Source organism: Etheostoma cragini, chromosome 14 (assembly GCF_013103735.1).
Source record: "Etheostoma cragini isolate CJK2018 chromosome 14, CSU_Ecrag_1.0, whole genome shotgun sequence".
NCBI classification, from domain to species: domain Eukaryota; kingdom Metazoa; phylum Chordata; class Actinopteri; order Perciformes; family Percidae; genus Etheostoma; species Etheostoma cragini.
In genome coordinates, this window is record NC_048420.1 from 11,532,812 (window position 1) to 11,548,660 (window position 15,849).

The 15,849-nt window shown below is 42.5% G+C and overlaps 3 protein-coding genes across 6 annotated transcripts in view; 2 read left to right on the plus strand and 1 right to left on the minus strand.

Moving 5' to 3' along the window:
* The window catches only part of klhl7 (kelch-like family member 7), a 6,591-nt gene extending 3,776 nt beyond the window's left edge, over positions 1 to 2,815 (plus strand). For both annotated transcript variants that reach the window (XM_034891338.1, XM_034891340.1), the window contains 4 exons: positions 51 to 252; positions 1,126 to 1,223; positions 1,685 to 1,868; positions 2,002 to 2,815. In XM_034891338.1, the coding sequence (XP_034747229.1) occupies positions 51 to 252; positions 1,126 to 1,223; positions 1,685 to 1,868; positions 2,002 to 2,167 (650 nt within the window). In that variant the 3' untranslated portion in view covers positions 2,168 to 2,815. The remainder of the gene's footprint in view (positions 1 to 50; positions 253 to 1,125; positions 1,224 to 1,684; positions 1,869 to 2,001) is intronic.
* Positions 2,302 to 7,359, minus strand: aste1b (asteroid homolog 1b). Of its 3 annotated transcripts, none has more exons than XM_034891329.1 (7): positions 7,222 to 7,359; positions 6,235 to 6,485; positions 5,748 to 6,014; positions 4,637 to 5,613; positions 4,308 to 4,539; positions 3,993 to 4,185; positions 2,302 to 3,361 (listed from the first exon to the last, which is right to left on the minus strand). In XM_034891329.1, the coding sequence occupies exons 2-7, from the start codon at positions 6,470 to 6,472 to the stop codon at positions 3,040 to 3,042; spliced, it is 2,229 nt and encodes a 742-aa protein (XP_034747220.1). In that variant the 5' UTR covers positions 6,473 to 6,485; positions 7,222 to 7,359; the 3' UTR covers positions 2,302 to 3,039. The 3 variants fall into 3 exon arrangements, with proteins under 3 accessions (XP_034747220.1, XP_034747219.1, XP_034747218.1); XM_034891328.1 differs by lacking the exon at positions 7,222 to 7,359 and adding an exon at positions 6,853 to 6,872; XM_034891327.1 differs by lacking the exon at positions 7,222 to 7,359 and having other exon boundaries at positions 6,235 to 7,033.
* Positions 7,105 to 15,849, plus strand: part of smarcc1b (SWI/SNF related, matrix associated, actin dependent regulator of chromatin, subfamily c, member 1b) — a 9,354-nt gene continuing 609 nt past the window's right edge. The window contains exons 1-26 of the mRNA XM_034891319.1: positions 7,105 to 7,371; positions 7,697 to 7,816; positions 8,204 to 8,289; positions 8,745 to 8,826; positions 8,921 to 9,013; positions 9,182 to 9,251; positions 9,341 to 9,410; positions 9,496 to 9,571; positions 9,795 to 9,920; positions 10,135 to 10,217; positions 10,304 to 10,410; positions 10,510 to 10,569; positions 10,713 to 10,741; positions 10,975 to 11,090; positions 11,216 to 11,287; positions 11,385 to 11,498; positions 11,791 to 11,944; positions 12,039 to 12,149; positions 12,397 to 12,456; positions 12,601 to 12,859; positions 12,973 to 13,044; positions 13,158 to 13,204; positions 13,298 to 13,406; positions 13,495 to 13,628; positions 14,180 to 14,314; positions 14,518 to 14,650. Coding sequence (XP_034747210.1) covers positions 7,195 to 7,371; positions 7,697 to 7,816; positions 8,204 to 8,289; positions 8,745 to 8,826; positions 8,921 to 9,013; positions 9,182 to 9,251; positions 9,341 to 9,410; positions 9,496 to 9,571; positions 9,795 to 9,920; positions 10,135 to 10,217; positions 10,304 to 10,410; positions 10,510 to 10,569; positions 10,713 to 10,741; positions 10,975 to 11,090; positions 11,216 to 11,287; positions 11,385 to 11,498; positions 11,791 to 11,944; positions 12,039 to 12,149; positions 12,397 to 12,456; positions 12,601 to 12,859; positions 12,973 to 13,044; positions 13,158 to 13,204; positions 13,298 to 13,406; positions 13,495 to 13,628; positions 14,180 to 14,314; positions 14,518 to 14,650 — 2,695 coding nt within the window. The 5' untranslated portion in view covers positions 7,105 to 7,194. The remainder of the gene's footprint in view (positions 7,372 to 7,696; positions 7,817 to 8,203; positions 8,290 to 8,744; positions 8,827 to 8,920; positions 9,014 to 9,181; positions 9,252 to 9,340; positions 9,411 to 9,495; positions 9,572 to 9,794; positions 9,921 to 10,134; positions 10,218 to 10,303; positions 10,411 to 10,509; positions 10,570 to 10,712; positions 10,742 to 10,974; positions 11,091 to 11,215; positions 11,288 to 11,384; positions 11,499 to 11,790; positions 11,945 to 12,038; positions 12,150 to 12,396; positions 12,457 to 12,600; positions 12,860 to 12,972; positions 13,045 to 13,157; positions 13,205 to 13,297; positions 13,407 to 13,494; positions 13,629 to 14,179; positions 14,315 to 14,517; positions 14,651 to 15,849) is intronic.

Here is a 15,849-nt window from a genome sequence, read left to right on the forward strand (position 1 = left end):
TTAAAATCATTTAGTTATGTTGGTAATGTACTGTACGTGTGTGTCTGCAGGCAGCTCTGCCCTCGACCTTTTCGAATGCTACGACACAAGAACAGAGTCTTGGCAGGTGAAAACCAGCATGCTGTTGGCTCGCTGCAGCCACGGCTCAGTGGAGGCCAACGGGCTCATATATGTCTGCGGAGGCACGGTGGGCAACAATGTGTCTGGAAGGGTCCTCAACAACTGTGAGGTCTACGACCCCAACACTCAACAGTGAGTCACACAGACATACAGTCCAGAACTATACAAAAGGCCTTCACAATTCAGGGGAAAATATGAATCACAATTTTTTAGCTTAGAATTGATATCACCATTCTCTGGCATGATTTTTTTGACCTTGACAAAAGAAAACAAATTGGCAGTACCAAACATTGTTTTGTTTTTTTGGCACCTATAGCACATTGTTCATCACCACAAGTCTGTAAATAGAGAGGCTTCAATGAAGGGAAGGGAGAGCGCATTAAAACCTATTTTACGCAAAACTCACAGAAGAAAGTAGTTTTTGTGCTGCAGTCGGCTCATAAAATGACAGTCATAAAAAATATATCTCAATGTTATGTAAAATTGAATTGTGGACATGGTGAATCAAGATGGCGATTTTATAAAGATTAATTGTGCAGGCCTACTATACAACCCAAAGGATGTTGTGGGACCCCCACTGGCTTGTTTAGTGTTTAGAAGGAATAGGAATATGAGAGGAAAGGATTTTGTTATGTACTGGCTGACAATAATAAGACATGCAAAAACAATGTGAAGAAATCAAATTTCTTTATTGTTTTCTAGTCTGTATAATTTATTCAGATCAATGTTGTTTGAAAACTGTGTACCCCCAACATTTCTCTAGTAGCAGGATAAATAGCCTTAATTTTAGTTTGACAAGAATGAATTTATTTTAGTGATAAATAGGCTTTTATCACACTTGGAGGTCATGGAAATTTCACCGCAAAAGAGCAGGTGGACAGAAAGCTCTAAATTTGAGTTTTAAATGCAAGTGGTAAATTGCATAATTTTATGTTGCGCTGCTACATTTAACTGTGTTCTGTTACACTCTTTCTGAACCCCTTCCTTGTCCCTCTCTGTCCTCAGATGGAGGGAGTTGTGTGGGATGAGAGAGGCTAGGAAGAACCATGGGCTGGCGGTGGTCAACAACAGGATCTATGCTGTTGGAGGGCAGGGAGCACTGGGTTAGAGCTGGGCAATACATCGATATTATATTGATATTGTGATATAAGATTAGATATTGTCTTAGATTTTGGTAATATGTAATCGTAATATGACACAAGTGTTGTCTTTTCCTTGTTTAAGAGGCTGCAATACAGTAAAATTATGTAATTTTTCTGAACCACCAGACTGTTGTAACAGTCCTAGTATTTGCCTTTACCCACCTAGTCATTATATCCACATTACTGATGATTATTTATCAAAATTCGTATTGTTTGTGAACGCAGCAATAGTCAACTCTACAAGATCATTGCTGTATCGAGATATTTGATTTTCTCTGTATCGCCCAGCCCTACGCTGGGTACAAAAAATGTATAATATCATAACCACGTAGTGATTTAGAATGAATTGTAATAATATTATTGAACATAGTAGCGGTAGTACTCTGCATGATACTGTTTTTGTGTGCGTGGAATTTTTCTAGGTGGACTGGACTCTGTGGAGTATTATGACATTAGCAGTAATGAGTGGCGTGCTGCTTTGGCGATGCCGTGGCGAGGTGTAACGTTGAAGTGTGCAGCAGTCGGTGAGGTCATCTACGTGCTGGCAGGGTTTCAAGGTGTGGGACGGCTAGGACACGTCCTGGAGTACCACACTGATACTGACAGGTCAGTATATTAACTAAATAATATGAGAACAAAGTACAAAGAATTCTGTTATTAATAGGCACAGTGGGAATGTTAAAATCTAATTATCTTACCATTTCATACACTGTAAATCGGTTTTCTACTGTGTGTTTAGGTGGGTGACTTGCAGCAAGGTGCGAGCGTTTCCTGTCACCAGCTGTCTGATCTGTGTGGTGGACACGTGTGGGGTCAACGAAGACGAAGACATGGACCTCATAGACTCTCAATCACACGCTGCAGCCCCTGCTTCTTCATCTGCCTCTACCTCTTCATCCTCATAGAACAAGAGGAAGATTCAGTGTATGTTAAGTTGTGATGTTGAATGACAGTTGACCACGTAGCTAATTTACATAAGGCAAGGCCTGGCGGCTTCTACTAATGTCAATGTTCATGTGTATTTTTCTTTTGTTTTTTTAACTATGTGCAGTAGCCACATTTCTATTTTTAATTTTTAACTGTGCCAAAAGTGTAGGTCCTGTATTAAAGTGCTAGTGGGTTACTAGCCCACAAATGTATTGTTTACGGGGACAAGGAGACTTAATGTTTGAAGGTTAGGTAAATAAGACTGGTTTAGAAAAAAACAAAACTTTGTGTTTTTGTGTAGATATACTGCAGTAATGAATAGGTTAATCTTGGTTGTGTTGTGTACATATTTAAGAGTGCTTTGGTAACGCTCTGTAATTTAAAACTGATTTTATAGAATGAGTTGAATTATCGACCATATGCGGTTACGAGTAAAAACTAGCTGAATGTGATAATTGAAAAAGTGTTGAGTTTGAGTTATATTTTTTTATTATAAAATGATGAGCACTAAATTCATGAGTATGAAGGCATCTGCAAAAAAATAAGATTTTATGAGTTGCTTATTAAAATGACAATAGCTGCCATGCAACTTTGTGGTCAACAGAGATGATAAATACGTAATCTCTGCATTTACTCTTTAAATCTCGTGTGGATTTAACTGAATAAAAGTGTCGGATTGAAAACATGCATCAGTTACAGGACATAAAAGCTTTCATTAATCTGCTAAAAGCTGAAACATTAAGTATAGTTCATCCACTATTCCCTGAGTGTTTTTGATAAAACACAGGAATGTGCCTCATACGGCTCCTAGCAAGTGCTTCATAACGATTCCTTTTCCTCTGCCTCCTCATCAATCGTCATCAAACTCTTCGTCGCTCATCAGGAGAGCGAACCTGTTGTTTATCTCCTCACTTCCTCTTCCCCCTCCCCTTGCTCCTCTCCCATGACCCCCTCTTCCTCTTCCTCTTCCTCTCCTTCCCCGGCCTCCACCTCTCTTCCTCCCCCCTGCTGCTGAAGAAGATGGGTGGGTTTTGGAGCTGCAGATCCTCACAGCGTCCAGCAGCGAGGAGTAGAGTTGCCCCGACATGGAACCCCCGGACAGGAGGGATTCAGCAGCTCGACCCCCCTTCAGATACCGGAGGAGGCCGTGCACCAAGGTACCGCTGTACAGCCTGACGCACACACAGAAAAGAAGAGAGAGGCAACCAAATTACAGAAAAATATACTTTTAAACTTAACCGTGGTGGTATCTGCAGATATTTTAGATTAACCCCCGATAAAATGGAAGTGAAGGGAATTTTGGAAATATCTTTCAGTGTGCTCTCTCTCTATTACGCTTGATTTGTTTTCATGTCAATTTAATGTTTTAAAAACACCACAAACACAATTCCATCACCCTTATATTGGAATGGCAAGAGAAATATCAAGAGATTGGTAGCACAGTCATGATCAGATTCCACTAGGGTATAAAGTTTCTTATATTTTGGTTGAATGACCGTTAAGTGTAATGAATTGACTGATTTGGTATCTGTTAGGACAATTATTAATTATAAATGTGAATATTTGTGTCATGTGATACTAGTATATTGAATGTATGAACAGTCTAATGCACAGTTGGTTGGACCAAACAAGCAATTGGATGTCACTTTGGGTTTGTGACAAAAAAAAAAGATGCACATTCTTTCCTACTTTCTGACGATAAGGCTAAGTGATCAAAGAAATCAAATAGTCATTTGTTGCCGCTCTTATTCTCATAGGTGGAAAATTAAACGGTGTCTCCACTTTCATGTCCCTGTGCCTTACCATGACAGGTGGGGTTCAGGCAGTGGCATCAGTAATAGCTGATTGAGACACAGAGTGCTCCAGAGGCAGGCCTGCCATTGGCTAAAACTGTGAGCCGCTCCGACATCCAAACCCCGCCTCTCCCCTGGCCTCACCCGTTGTCGGTCCAACCCTGCCAACACGTTGCGCTCTGCAGCCCAGTTGAGCTGTGGGACTAAGATGATACACAGCAGCAACACAACGTAGATCATCAAGGATGGCTGTTCGCCTTTTTATGAGGCACATGTTAGTGTTTGTAACCTTGTTGAACTATACAAAAGATACAACGAGTCTAACCGGCATGCTGGTAGTGTGTAGCTCCAGGCTGGTTGTTCCAGGACAACTCTCCATAAATCATGCCCAGCACCAAAGCCTGGAGCTGGGGATGTGAGGGTGTTGGTATGGCCTCTCGCAGCCAGAACGCTGTCACTGCTACAGCCAGCCTCAGGTGAAGAGGAACAGGAACCAGAAGAGACTCCTTCATCCCTAAGACTTCTAACAGGACACCAAGACGAACTGCCACAGGAGCCTGGATCAAATCATGAAAAAGATAAATTAATCCCATGAACAATTTTCTTTTGAAAAACCATAAATTCAACAAAAAACACTTTTATCGTCATGTTCACCTGGCCAAGTGTGTCTAGACGTAGGGGGGTTCTGAGCGGATGTGCCACTACATGGTTTTTCTTCAAGTTCAGATCCACACGGTCGTACTCCTCTACAGTAGAGCCCGGAGTCTGCACTGTAGCTGCACTGGCTGCTTGTTCAATGCTGAATCCTACATTTAGACCCTGCTGTGTGCCCTGACCCTTTCCTCTACCAATCTGACCACATCCCCGCCCCCTTTCCCCTCGCCCTCTCACGCCTCTTGTAGCCTGGCTGATTTTTTCTTGTACCCTCATATCCCGGGCTTGGACATCAGGGCCTCTCTGCAGTAATATCCCATATATAGCCTGACGTATAGTGCTGGCACTACAATGGCTGCTGGGTAGCTTGCTGTTCTCCACCTGTGGGATGAGCAGGACCCTGCGCATCACCATAGCATCTACCACCAAGGGAGCCAACAGTCCCTGAGCTGCAGCCAGCGACAGGCACTCGGGCAGCCCAGAGGTCCGCCCTCCCGTAGCTACCTTACCTCCAGAGAACCAGCAAGCCAGAGAGCTGTGAGGGGCGATGTGGTACTCCTGCATACCTGCCCACAGCTGTGAACTGAGCCCAGCCTTCTGTCCTCTCTTGCCCCTAACGTCTCCACTTTCCTCCCCCATTAGCCTGCTGACTTCATCAAGGGCCTCCGCTGGATTTGAAAAAGAGGACAGCCAGAGAAGGAAGCCCTCAATGCGCGAAGTGGATGCTCGACCTTTACCCCTGCCACCACCTCTCCCTAACACACTCGCATCCAACAGACCCAGAAGTGTTTCAGTATCTTTTGGAGTGGCATAATCATTACCAGCCAGGACGGCACATAACGGTAGCAACTCCTTGTTCATTCCACCAAACCAGCGACACAGGCTGTTAGTGGTGTAGCATCGAGCTGAGATGTAGCGCTGAGAGGCTTTGCCATTAACGTTGGTCCACTGGAAAAAATTGTGTGGCAGGTAACCACCTAAGAAAACAAAGCATATAAACAATAAGTAAAACAACAGCAAAGCATAGTTGACATAGTGACATATCACTGCTATTCATTACAAAGCTCAATTTGGATTGTTATTAAGTACAGAAGCCTATCGCTATCCACACCTGGCAGGTCAAAGATATAAAAGTCGCTGTCATTGGTCAGAACTGGGCAGTTCCACTGGTGAGCCAAACACGCAATTTCCCAGTCGGCCTCAGCTGGACACTGGACCAGTGGCACTCCTCTCTGGATGAGGACCTGAATGAAGACATCTCTCGTGAGGATGGGGAGAATAGAGCCATTGCGGCCGTGGGATAGGCTATCTGCCTCTCTTATCTTGGACTGCAGACGCTGGCGCAGGGTGGGAAACTTCTTGTCACTGGGGTCAATCCCTTATAACCACAAAAAAAAAAAATGAACTTGTTGATGCATTTTAAACAAATATGAGTTGCTTTTGTTTAATCTAATTCATTTATCAAAAGAACTGTCTAACACCTGGGTTTATTCTATCATTTAAATGTAATAATAATGCATTGACATCAACTGCAATAAGATGAGTTTCCTAAAATAAAAAGGTGTTGATAGGAAGTTACAATGCTAAAGCATCCTTACCTCCATCCAGTACCACATATGGCTGGATGTTGCAAGCCGCCAATGCACACAGGAACTCGGTGAGCAGGCAAGCGAACGCATCATAGTCCCCTCCATGCTGCTGGTCCAAACCGTGGTTAAAGTAGAGGCGGAAATACAAACTGCAGCCATCAATAACCAGGCGACTGTCCCTGAACTTCACATCTTGGAGGAAGTTTCTGTTTCCCTCCACATAGGTGGTCAGACCCTGGACACCCATAGGATCTTAGGGCCTAGGTAAACATGGCTCGAGTGAGAGGATGAATATGCTACTCACAGAGGTGCTGGTGCATAGGTGCCACGAGGGAGTTTAGAGAGCTAGTTGTGTGACGTGTGCAGTTTTGCAGATATCTAATTATATTATGCGACGGAAAAGAATCATAATAAACTCGCTCTAACTGCTGTCAGCTGCACAGAAGTTTGTTTTTCCTGTTTCTTTGGAAATTATGAAAAAACGGAAAATACTGCAACAACAATACAATTCATAACGGTAAAAGGAAGTGATTTGCCCATATTTAAAAGACTTTTTTAAACAACTATTCGAAAGGTAGCTTGGAATTATAGCATTTAAACATAAACAAGCTGCTAATCAATAGTCACTTCACTTCTCTTTTCTGTTCATCCTGTTTGCACGTCTTGCGTGGTTATTTCCTAAATGTTATATTTCAAAGTAAAGGTCGTGGTTTGTAACAAAGGTATGCATTCTGTTGTCCTCAAAAAACAAGTTTTGGTATTTTAAACACACACAAATAATTCAAAAACGCACACAATTAAGTATAAAAATGAATGGAAATGAAAGACAATTAAATATTTAAAAATAGAAAACCCTTATGCCGAACTGCAAAAATCGCGCTGCGTCTCGCGAGAGAAAGTGAGAACGCAAAAGCTAGCGAGCGCGCTAGCCAGTTTTGTTCTCCCGTTTGAAATAAATCTCATTTTATTATGGCCACAATGTCTGGAGGAACAAACCTCGGCATTCCCGGGACAAGCCAAGCCAGCTCCGGCATATCCGCACACCGGAAAAAAGACAGCAGTCCGTCTGCCAGGTTTTGGGAGAGTCCGGATACTTTAGCCCAGCTGGAGGTGGTGCGACAGTGGATCGGGAAGCACTACAAAAAGGTAGTTAGCTGGTTAGGAAACATGCTAACAGGCTAGCCGCCCCCTGCTAGCAAGTCCAATAGCTCAGACTGTAAACAAACGTCTCATGCTGGAAAACGTTACGTTTAACGTTGCACTGGCCAGCAAGATTTAAAAAATAAAAAATGCATACAAAAGATGAAGTGCAAATGTAGTCAAATCCTAAGGGTTAATCATTACAAATACACAAATTAAATAGGATACACTGTCGGTGAAATGCATAGGTTATAGGTTCCGCAAAAGCATGATGATGATGATTATGACAACACATTCTCCTCATCATATTCCTTTCGTCTTTGTCCGTCAGTATGTGCTGGTGGATGCTCCATCGTGTCAGAATCTGGCTGCAGTAACCCTGCAGCTTCTCCAGTTCCAAGAGGATGCCTTTGGCAGACAAGCTACCAGTCCTAGTCTCACCAAACTGCCTGTGAGTCGCTGCCTGTGTTACGGTCTTTCTTTTTATAATTGTCACACTTCACTACGCGAGTGTTCTGAATTTACAATACCTCATCCTTTGGTTGTTAGTAGTCCCTGAAGTGTCCATCTTTACTATTTATGTTGATTAAGTATTCTTGTGTGGGCTGAGATCAATATTTAAACATATGACAAGATGCAATGAAATATACAAGTAATTATAAAGATAAACCTATTACAGCATCACCCAGTCTTGACGTGAGGATAAAAAAAAAACATATATCTCAAAACTTATTTTAGTTGTGGTCCTCATTTAAAAAGTGGAAAGAGTGAGGTGACAGTAAATCTTGCAAGATGGGTTACAAAATGCCAGACGGTTGATTTTAAAATTTCTCTCCAGACACGGTGCTTCCTTGACCTGCGACCAGGAGGTGGACTCTGCCACATTCTTGGCACTGCCTACAAGTTCAAAGCTGCGCAAGGCTGGTAAGTTGCATGCCTCTGATCGCCTTTGCTCTTATCGCAGTAGTGTCCGTTAGGTGTGCACGATTCGGGGAAAAATATGAGTCACGATTCTCTGCCACGATTTTTTTGACCATGACAAAACAAAACAAATTGGCAGTACCAAACATAGATTTTTTTGGCACCTATAGCACATTGTGCATCACCACAAGCCTGTAAACATAGAAACTTCAGTGAAGAGAGTGCTTTAAATCCTATTTCAGTCTATGTTTAAAACTCACAGAAGAAAGTAGTAGCGTTTGTGATGCAGTCGGCTTGTAAAATTAAATGAGAATCAATCATTTAAAAAAAAAAAAGTTTAAATCAAAATTAGTTAAAAATTAGGTTGTGAACAGGGTGAATCGAGATCGCGTTTTTATAATGAATAATCGTGCAGGCCTAGTGTCTTAAAATCTTTCTTCCCCTCCCTCCTTTTACAGGCGGAGGTTTGACTTGCAGAATCCGTCAAGAACTGAAAGGAATGTTGAGATGTTCGGGAGTATTGAAAGAGCGCTGATCCAGGTGACATAGACACACACATTTAAACACAAACACACATCAGCCCACCAAGAACACACCACTAATGAATGCGTACCAATGTTTGGTTTGTCTACAGAACAACTGTTTGTCACTGCCTGTGGTATATCTGGACCCAACGCTGGATCAGGAGCTGACTAGCAGACTGGCAGAAATTATCACCAAACACCAGGTAAAGGGCTGCAGAAGTTATAGATGAGCCTCCACAGTTTGTTTAAAGGTTGAAGGATGCTGAGAAAATTCTGGCCGACTAAGAAATAGCAACAATAAGAAACCCATTGCAGCTCTGACAACGTAACTCTAAATCAGTGCCACATGGTCACACTTTGTCCTTCCACAGGGTACGATCACAGAAGACCGAACACTCGCCAGTCACCACATCTACCCTTCATCTGCTTCTACAGAGGAAGGTCAGTTAAAATGAGTGCATGTATGTGTGTTTATTGTTTTAAATGGTTATTTAACTTGATAGAAAAAAAAGTACACGCTCTATTTTCAGATGAATGGATGCGCCCTGTCATGCGGAAAGACAAACATGTGTTGGTGCACTGGGGCATGCACCCTGACAGGTAAAGCACACAAGCACAGATGCACACAGATGTTCATATACAATCACAATACTTACCTTTTGTGTCTCTTGCCAACTTCCAACAGTTACGACAGTTGGTTATCCTCAAGTGATGTTGAAGGAGAGGTTGAAGAGCCACCACATTCAGAAAAGCCATGGCGGGTTAGTACAGCTGCACACTTACATACAAAATATGATTTTGTAGCACTCGTTATACGTATTTACACAACACTGTTTCCTCATACATTTACTATGTCAATAAGTCTACATCCATTTCCCTGGTATTTGGTGAAACGATCTCTTGTGTGTTTATTTTGGACATTTGATGAGATACACCAAATTAATACTAATTTTGTGGGTGTGGGGGTGTGTGTGTGTGTTTCAGGTTCATGCCTCCTGGGTTCTGGACACAGATGTTTTCAACGAGTGGATGAACGAAGAGGACTATTGTGTGAATGAGAGGAATGTACCAATCGTTTTCCGCCGACGTATTCACCTCAAAGACGACCAGGTTTGTGTGAAGCTGTAGGTGGTCTGGAGGGCCTGTGAAGGGAAAGGTGTTTTCAATTATTAAAACATAGACCTTACTGTTTCCTGTTGGGAAATGGAGGCCACTGTGAACCATGCCATTTTCAGAAATGTGCAGAGTCTTGATCGGTGTTGTTTCAGTTAATGGCGCTTGAACTCTTTGTTTCTTAATTTCTCACTATCTACCTATACTGCAGGACTCCAAACACACCCCCTTCAAAAAGAGAAGACGCTCCCCCTCACCTCCTTCCTCTGAAGGCAGGAAAAAAGGAAAGAAGGGGTAAGGGGTTTTAACCAAACAGTTTTTGGTTTGGCATTTCAGTGTGTGGTCTCAGCATTGATTTTTGTGTGTGTGTGTGTGCAAAGGAGAAGGCGTGGACAACAGGAGGAAGAGCTCGAAGAGGACTTGACCAAAGACATGGAGGACCCTACCCCTGTCCCAAATATGGAGGAGGTTATACTACCCAAAAATGGTAAAAACACTAAAATAAAACAATGACTAGGAAATTCAGTAATCGGTATAGTAGCACTTTGTCTCCTAACCACCTGTACTGTGTCTCCATCTCTTGCAGTCAACCTGAAGAAGGACAGTGAGAATACTCCGGTCAAAGGAGGGACCATGGCTGACCTGGGTAGGTAATGTTTAAGGACAAATGTTGCACGTGTAAATGCTTTTTCTAGTTTAAAAAACAAAACAATAAACTTATGAAAAATGGTTGAATTTTGCAAATACATCTTGAAATTTAACCCTCCCCTCACTTTTTTCTTATTCTAGATGAACAGGAAGAGGATTTCCCAGGAAGGGTAAATATGATGTCATTTTCCTAATTTCTTAAATGCTAGAAGGCTGTGTAGTCTCTAGCAATAATTTATATCTGTATTGAATCCATTCCAGTGATTTTAAAAGGGGTATTATATTTTGTGTGTGTGTGTGTGTGTGTGTGTGTGTGTGTGTGTGTGTGTGTGTGTGTGTGTGTGTGTGTGTGTGTGTGTGTGTGTGTGTGTGTGTGTGTGTGTGTGTGTGTGTGTGTGTGTAGGAGGACGAGGAGGGGAGAGGGGAGATTACTCGCCTGTCAGACGGGGAGGACAACATCCCAGAACAAACCCATCACATCATAATACCAAGCTACACATCTTGGTTCAACAACAACAGGTAAATAAATACACACACAGATGTACACACTTGATGTGACATTGACTGCTACTCCAAACATATCTCCAATCACACTTTCTTTAGTACATACCTACATTTATAACCTTTCTATCCATATATTTAAGCATTCAGTCAATAGAGAAACGTGCGTTGCCTGAATTCTTCAATGGAAAGAACAAGTCCAAATCTCCAGAAATGTGAGTACTGGACACATTCAGACTTTATAATGCAAGTCTTATCAGCTTATGGAGATGGTGTCAATAAAAAAATATTATTTTTTCCTGTGCACTGCAGCTACCTGGCATACCGTAACTTCATGATTGACACGTACCGGCTGAACCCCCAGGAATACCTCAGCTCAACGTCCTGTAGACGCAACCTCACTGGAGACGTCTGTGCGGTCATGAGGTATAAGTTAGTGTGTGGGCGTTTGCTACCATGCATTGGCTGCTGCATCTGTTACATTAAGTGTGTTGTGTGGGTGTTCTGAAATATGACTATGTTAACGAATTAAATGTTAGTGTTGGAAAGGAACATGCAGTATGTGGTGCACTGAATGCGTTTCAGAAGCAGCTTTTATCTTTATTTAAAACCATAACATATGCTGATTTGTAAGTGTGTTTTTTCTTTTTTTTACATTTTATCATCTGTGGGGGAATTTTACAGCTGCAGCACAACAAAATGTATTTTTTGTGTCCAGGGTTCATGCGTTCTTGGAGCAGTGGGGTTTGATTAACTACCAGGTGGATGCAGAAAGCAGACCCCTCCCCATGGGACCCCCACCCACCCCTCATTTCAACGTACTGGCGGACACACCGTCCGGGCTGGCCCCCTTACAACACAAACCCCTACAGGTAAAACACACATAAACACAGCGGCGCATGACAACCGCTCTGAAACACGCTTTTGTATCATATGAAATGTTACCTGATAAACTCCCTCTTCCAGGTGTCCGCATCGCAACACATGTTGTATTTCCCTGAAAAGAGTAGAGAGAAGCCTTCAGACTCCCAGAACTTTGGTCTGCGCTCCGACATCTACACCAAGAAACACCCAAAGGTCTCACACAATTGCGATACAAACATATCAACAAAATTGCACTTTTTTTTTAAACCTTCCTTTTTTTATAAAATAGTTTTAATCATATTTTGTACTTGACTAATTATGTTTATGTACATTTTCCCCAGTTTGTTTTCCATTTACTGAGTTTTACTATTCTCTCAGTTTAAACATTTCTGTAATTAATTTTTAAAAAGTTATTAGGAATACTGAACTGTTGGCCTGTTTTTCATGACATCTGCGTCAGACTAAAGGAGCGAGTGCAGGAAGGGAATGGACAGAGCAAGAGACTCTCTTGCTATTAGAGGTAAGATCTTATTCACTTATTGCCATCCTAAAAGGGAATTATTTTATTTTTTTAAGCATGTGAATCTTTTACCTGAAATTTTGCAAGTTGTTCTCACACTTGTTCCTCTGTCTTTCCTTTATCTTCCTCCCGTGTCTCTCTCAGGCCTTAGAGGTCTACAGAGACGACTGGAACAAAGTATCCGAGCACGTCGGCTCCAGAACGCAGGACGAGTGTATCCTTCACTTCCTTCGATTGCCGATAGAGGACCCTTACCTAGAAGACTCCTCGGCCTCCCTCGGCCCACTGGCGTACCAGCCCGTGCCTTTCAGCCAATCAGAAAACCCGGTCATGAGCACTGTGGCCTTCCTGGCATCCGTGGTGGACCCACGGGTGGCATCGTCTGCAGCTAAGGCCGCACTGGGTGAGAGGACAGGGAGAGAGATGTTGATTTGTGTGTAGTGTACATTTTGGTGTGGTTTTGAGATGTACTGTATGTTCAGTATGTGTGCAGTGATTCTACATATTTGTCTTCAGAGGAGTTTTCCCGAGTGCAGGAGTTGTCGGTGGATAAGGTCTCTGAAACGGCCAACCAGCTCGACAGAACAGGTAAACCCTTTCATGTATATGTATGCACATACATATTATACTATGCAGGAATTAATTTATTTCTCCATGTTGTCTAAAATGCATCTTCTATTCTGTTTTCCTCTTTCCTTCAGAGTTGATGGATGCAGAAAAAAATGATATAAACTCGACCACCCACCAGGTGAAACAGCATTAAGAGCTTAGAGTTTCTCTTGTATCTGCTGGTGATGTTTGTGACTCACCTTCGATGTGTGTACATTTGGATCCGTTTCAGGTCCCTTTGAGGGCAGATGTGCTCAAGGTTGAATCCATTGGAGCCAAAGTGGAGGGAGAACTTGTCAAAAGAGAAAATGCAGAAAATATTCTTGCAGATGAGAGAGATGGTATGTAAACATGTATATGTTCTTACTATATGTGTGTACATGTGCAGTGTGTCTATATTAAAAAAAAAAAAAAATCTCTCTGATCAAGGAAGGGGAGATGACGACGAGAGCCTAGGGCGGGGAGAGGTGGATGAGGGGAGAGTGATGGAGCAGGATCTAGTGGATGGCAGTGTTGCCATGGCAGCAGCAGCTGCTCTGTCCTCAGCTGCCACAAAGGCCAAGGTACAAGCCCACCTTTCCACTTCTAACTGGAGCAATCGGGGATGTAAATGGATGAAATGTTTTTTTCTTTCCATTTATGTCACAGGTCTCATAGCAACCAAGACAGGCACCATCTTGGAGATCACAAGACCTAGCTTTGCACACACACTATAATTGAATATATGTAGGATAAACAGTATATCTTCCATTTTAGAGACTGGGCTCATGAATTGAAGAAATAAAAACCTGGGTTCATTGTAACCCAGTGAGGCGTGTTTCTTTTTATATCTTGTCCAGTCTCTCTACACGTCAGTTTTCATTCCAAACCTTTGCCATTGTTGTTGATTGATTTTGTAGTTTTCTTTCAGTCTGTTAATTTATTTTCTCTCTCCCTACTTGCCACGCTCCATCTCACCTAATTTATTACCCTCCTGTTATCTGCCACCTTTTTCATTTCCCTGCTTCTTCACCGTTACTTACACTTGTTACCCAGTTCCTTACTCTTTATTTATAGCGTCTGTTATCTACTACTTTCACCTCTAACGTTTTCCATCTTTGCCACGTGTTTGCAGCACTTGGCGGCAGTAGAAGAGAGGAAGGTCAAGTCCTTGGTGGCTCTGCTGGTGGAGACCCAGATGAAGAAGCTGGAGATCAAACTGAGGCACTTTGAGGAGCTGGAGACAATCATGGACCGTGAAAAAGAAGCTGTGAGTGAACTACAGTATCTGCTATGGCCCAAAGCAATCCCAAATTCCTAAAATGCAATGTGTCAAAACACTTTGGCTTGGCATTTAACATCAGTTTGTTCCTTTGTATCCAGAAGCGATCGTTTGTTTGATAGTTTGTTTGTAGCGATGTTTAAAAACCTGTATCATTAATACTTTGTGCCGTGCTGGTGTTTGTCATGCAGCTGGAGCAGCAGCGGCAGCAGCTCCTGTCAGAGAGACAGACTTTCCACACTGAGCAGCTGAAACAGGCAGAGATGAAGGTTCGCCAGCAGAAGGAGCAGCAGGGGCAGCCTGGATACACAGTGCAGCAATCAGGTCCGTCCTAGTCTCGCAGTGCCAGACCTATCTCCACAGCGCCCTAATTAAAGTTGGGCAACACCACAGATACATTCTAGAATAGAAAAAAAAAAAAAAACTAGTTTGTTTGCATTTCTTTTCTTTAAACCAATCACAATCGTCTTGGGCGGCACTAAGCTCCAGATGGAGCAACGGTGGCTCTGCAAAATGGTCTTGGAAAGGAAGTTGTTTTGGTGGAGCATTTGCACCCAGCAAAAGAAAACACCACAATATTAAATTGAGTTATCTGTTTACACAATACAGTAACGTGAGCAGGGCTTGACATTAGCACCCACCAAATGCAAGTAGATTTTTTTGGGGGGCATTTTTTTAGGCCTTTAATGGACAGGACAGCTGAGGTTGTGAAAGGGGAGAGAGAGGGGGAGTGACATGCAGCAAAGGGCCGCGGGCCGGATATGAACCCGGGCCGGCTGCGTCGAGGAGTATACCTCTATATATATGGGCACCCGCTCTACCAACTGAGCTATCTGGGTGCCCGATGCAAGTAGATTTTGTCAGTGGCATTCACACTAGCCATTTTGCCAAAATTTAAAAATGTTTTAGCCAAACACTCGTGGCAAGAGTACTGTGCCACTGCCCGACACAGGAACACAGCTTTGACCCAGTGTGCAGTCCACAGCCAGAGTACGGTGGCCCATACCGCACACCAAACCAGCAAGCCGCAGAAATCCCGGGAAATACCTCCCAGAACTCCCTTCACCCAACATGGCAAGCCAAAGCAACAGTTGTATCTGTTTAGGTTTATAGAAGAAGTACAGAAAGCTTATTTGGTTGCAAAAAGGAGATTTACACACTAGAGCGGTCAGTCCTCCTCTATAATACCATTCTCTTTTTTAATTTTAAAAATATTTGAATATTCAATGCTCAAACGTGTGACATCGCTTAGAGCTCCTTTTAAAAAGCAATCTGTTGGGGCGCCCAGATAGCTCAGTTGGTAGAACGGGCCACCTTGCATAGAGGTTTACGCATTTTAAGTGGTCTTGATTTGTGTGTTTACAGTGCTCATTCATATTTAAACGGGTGGTAAATCTGGTATTTCAAGTTAAGTCTTGCGCCCCATAGTCAACTTTATTAATAAAACATAAATTACCAACATAAATTTTTTTTATATATATATATTTATAAATATATAAATATATATATATATATATATATAT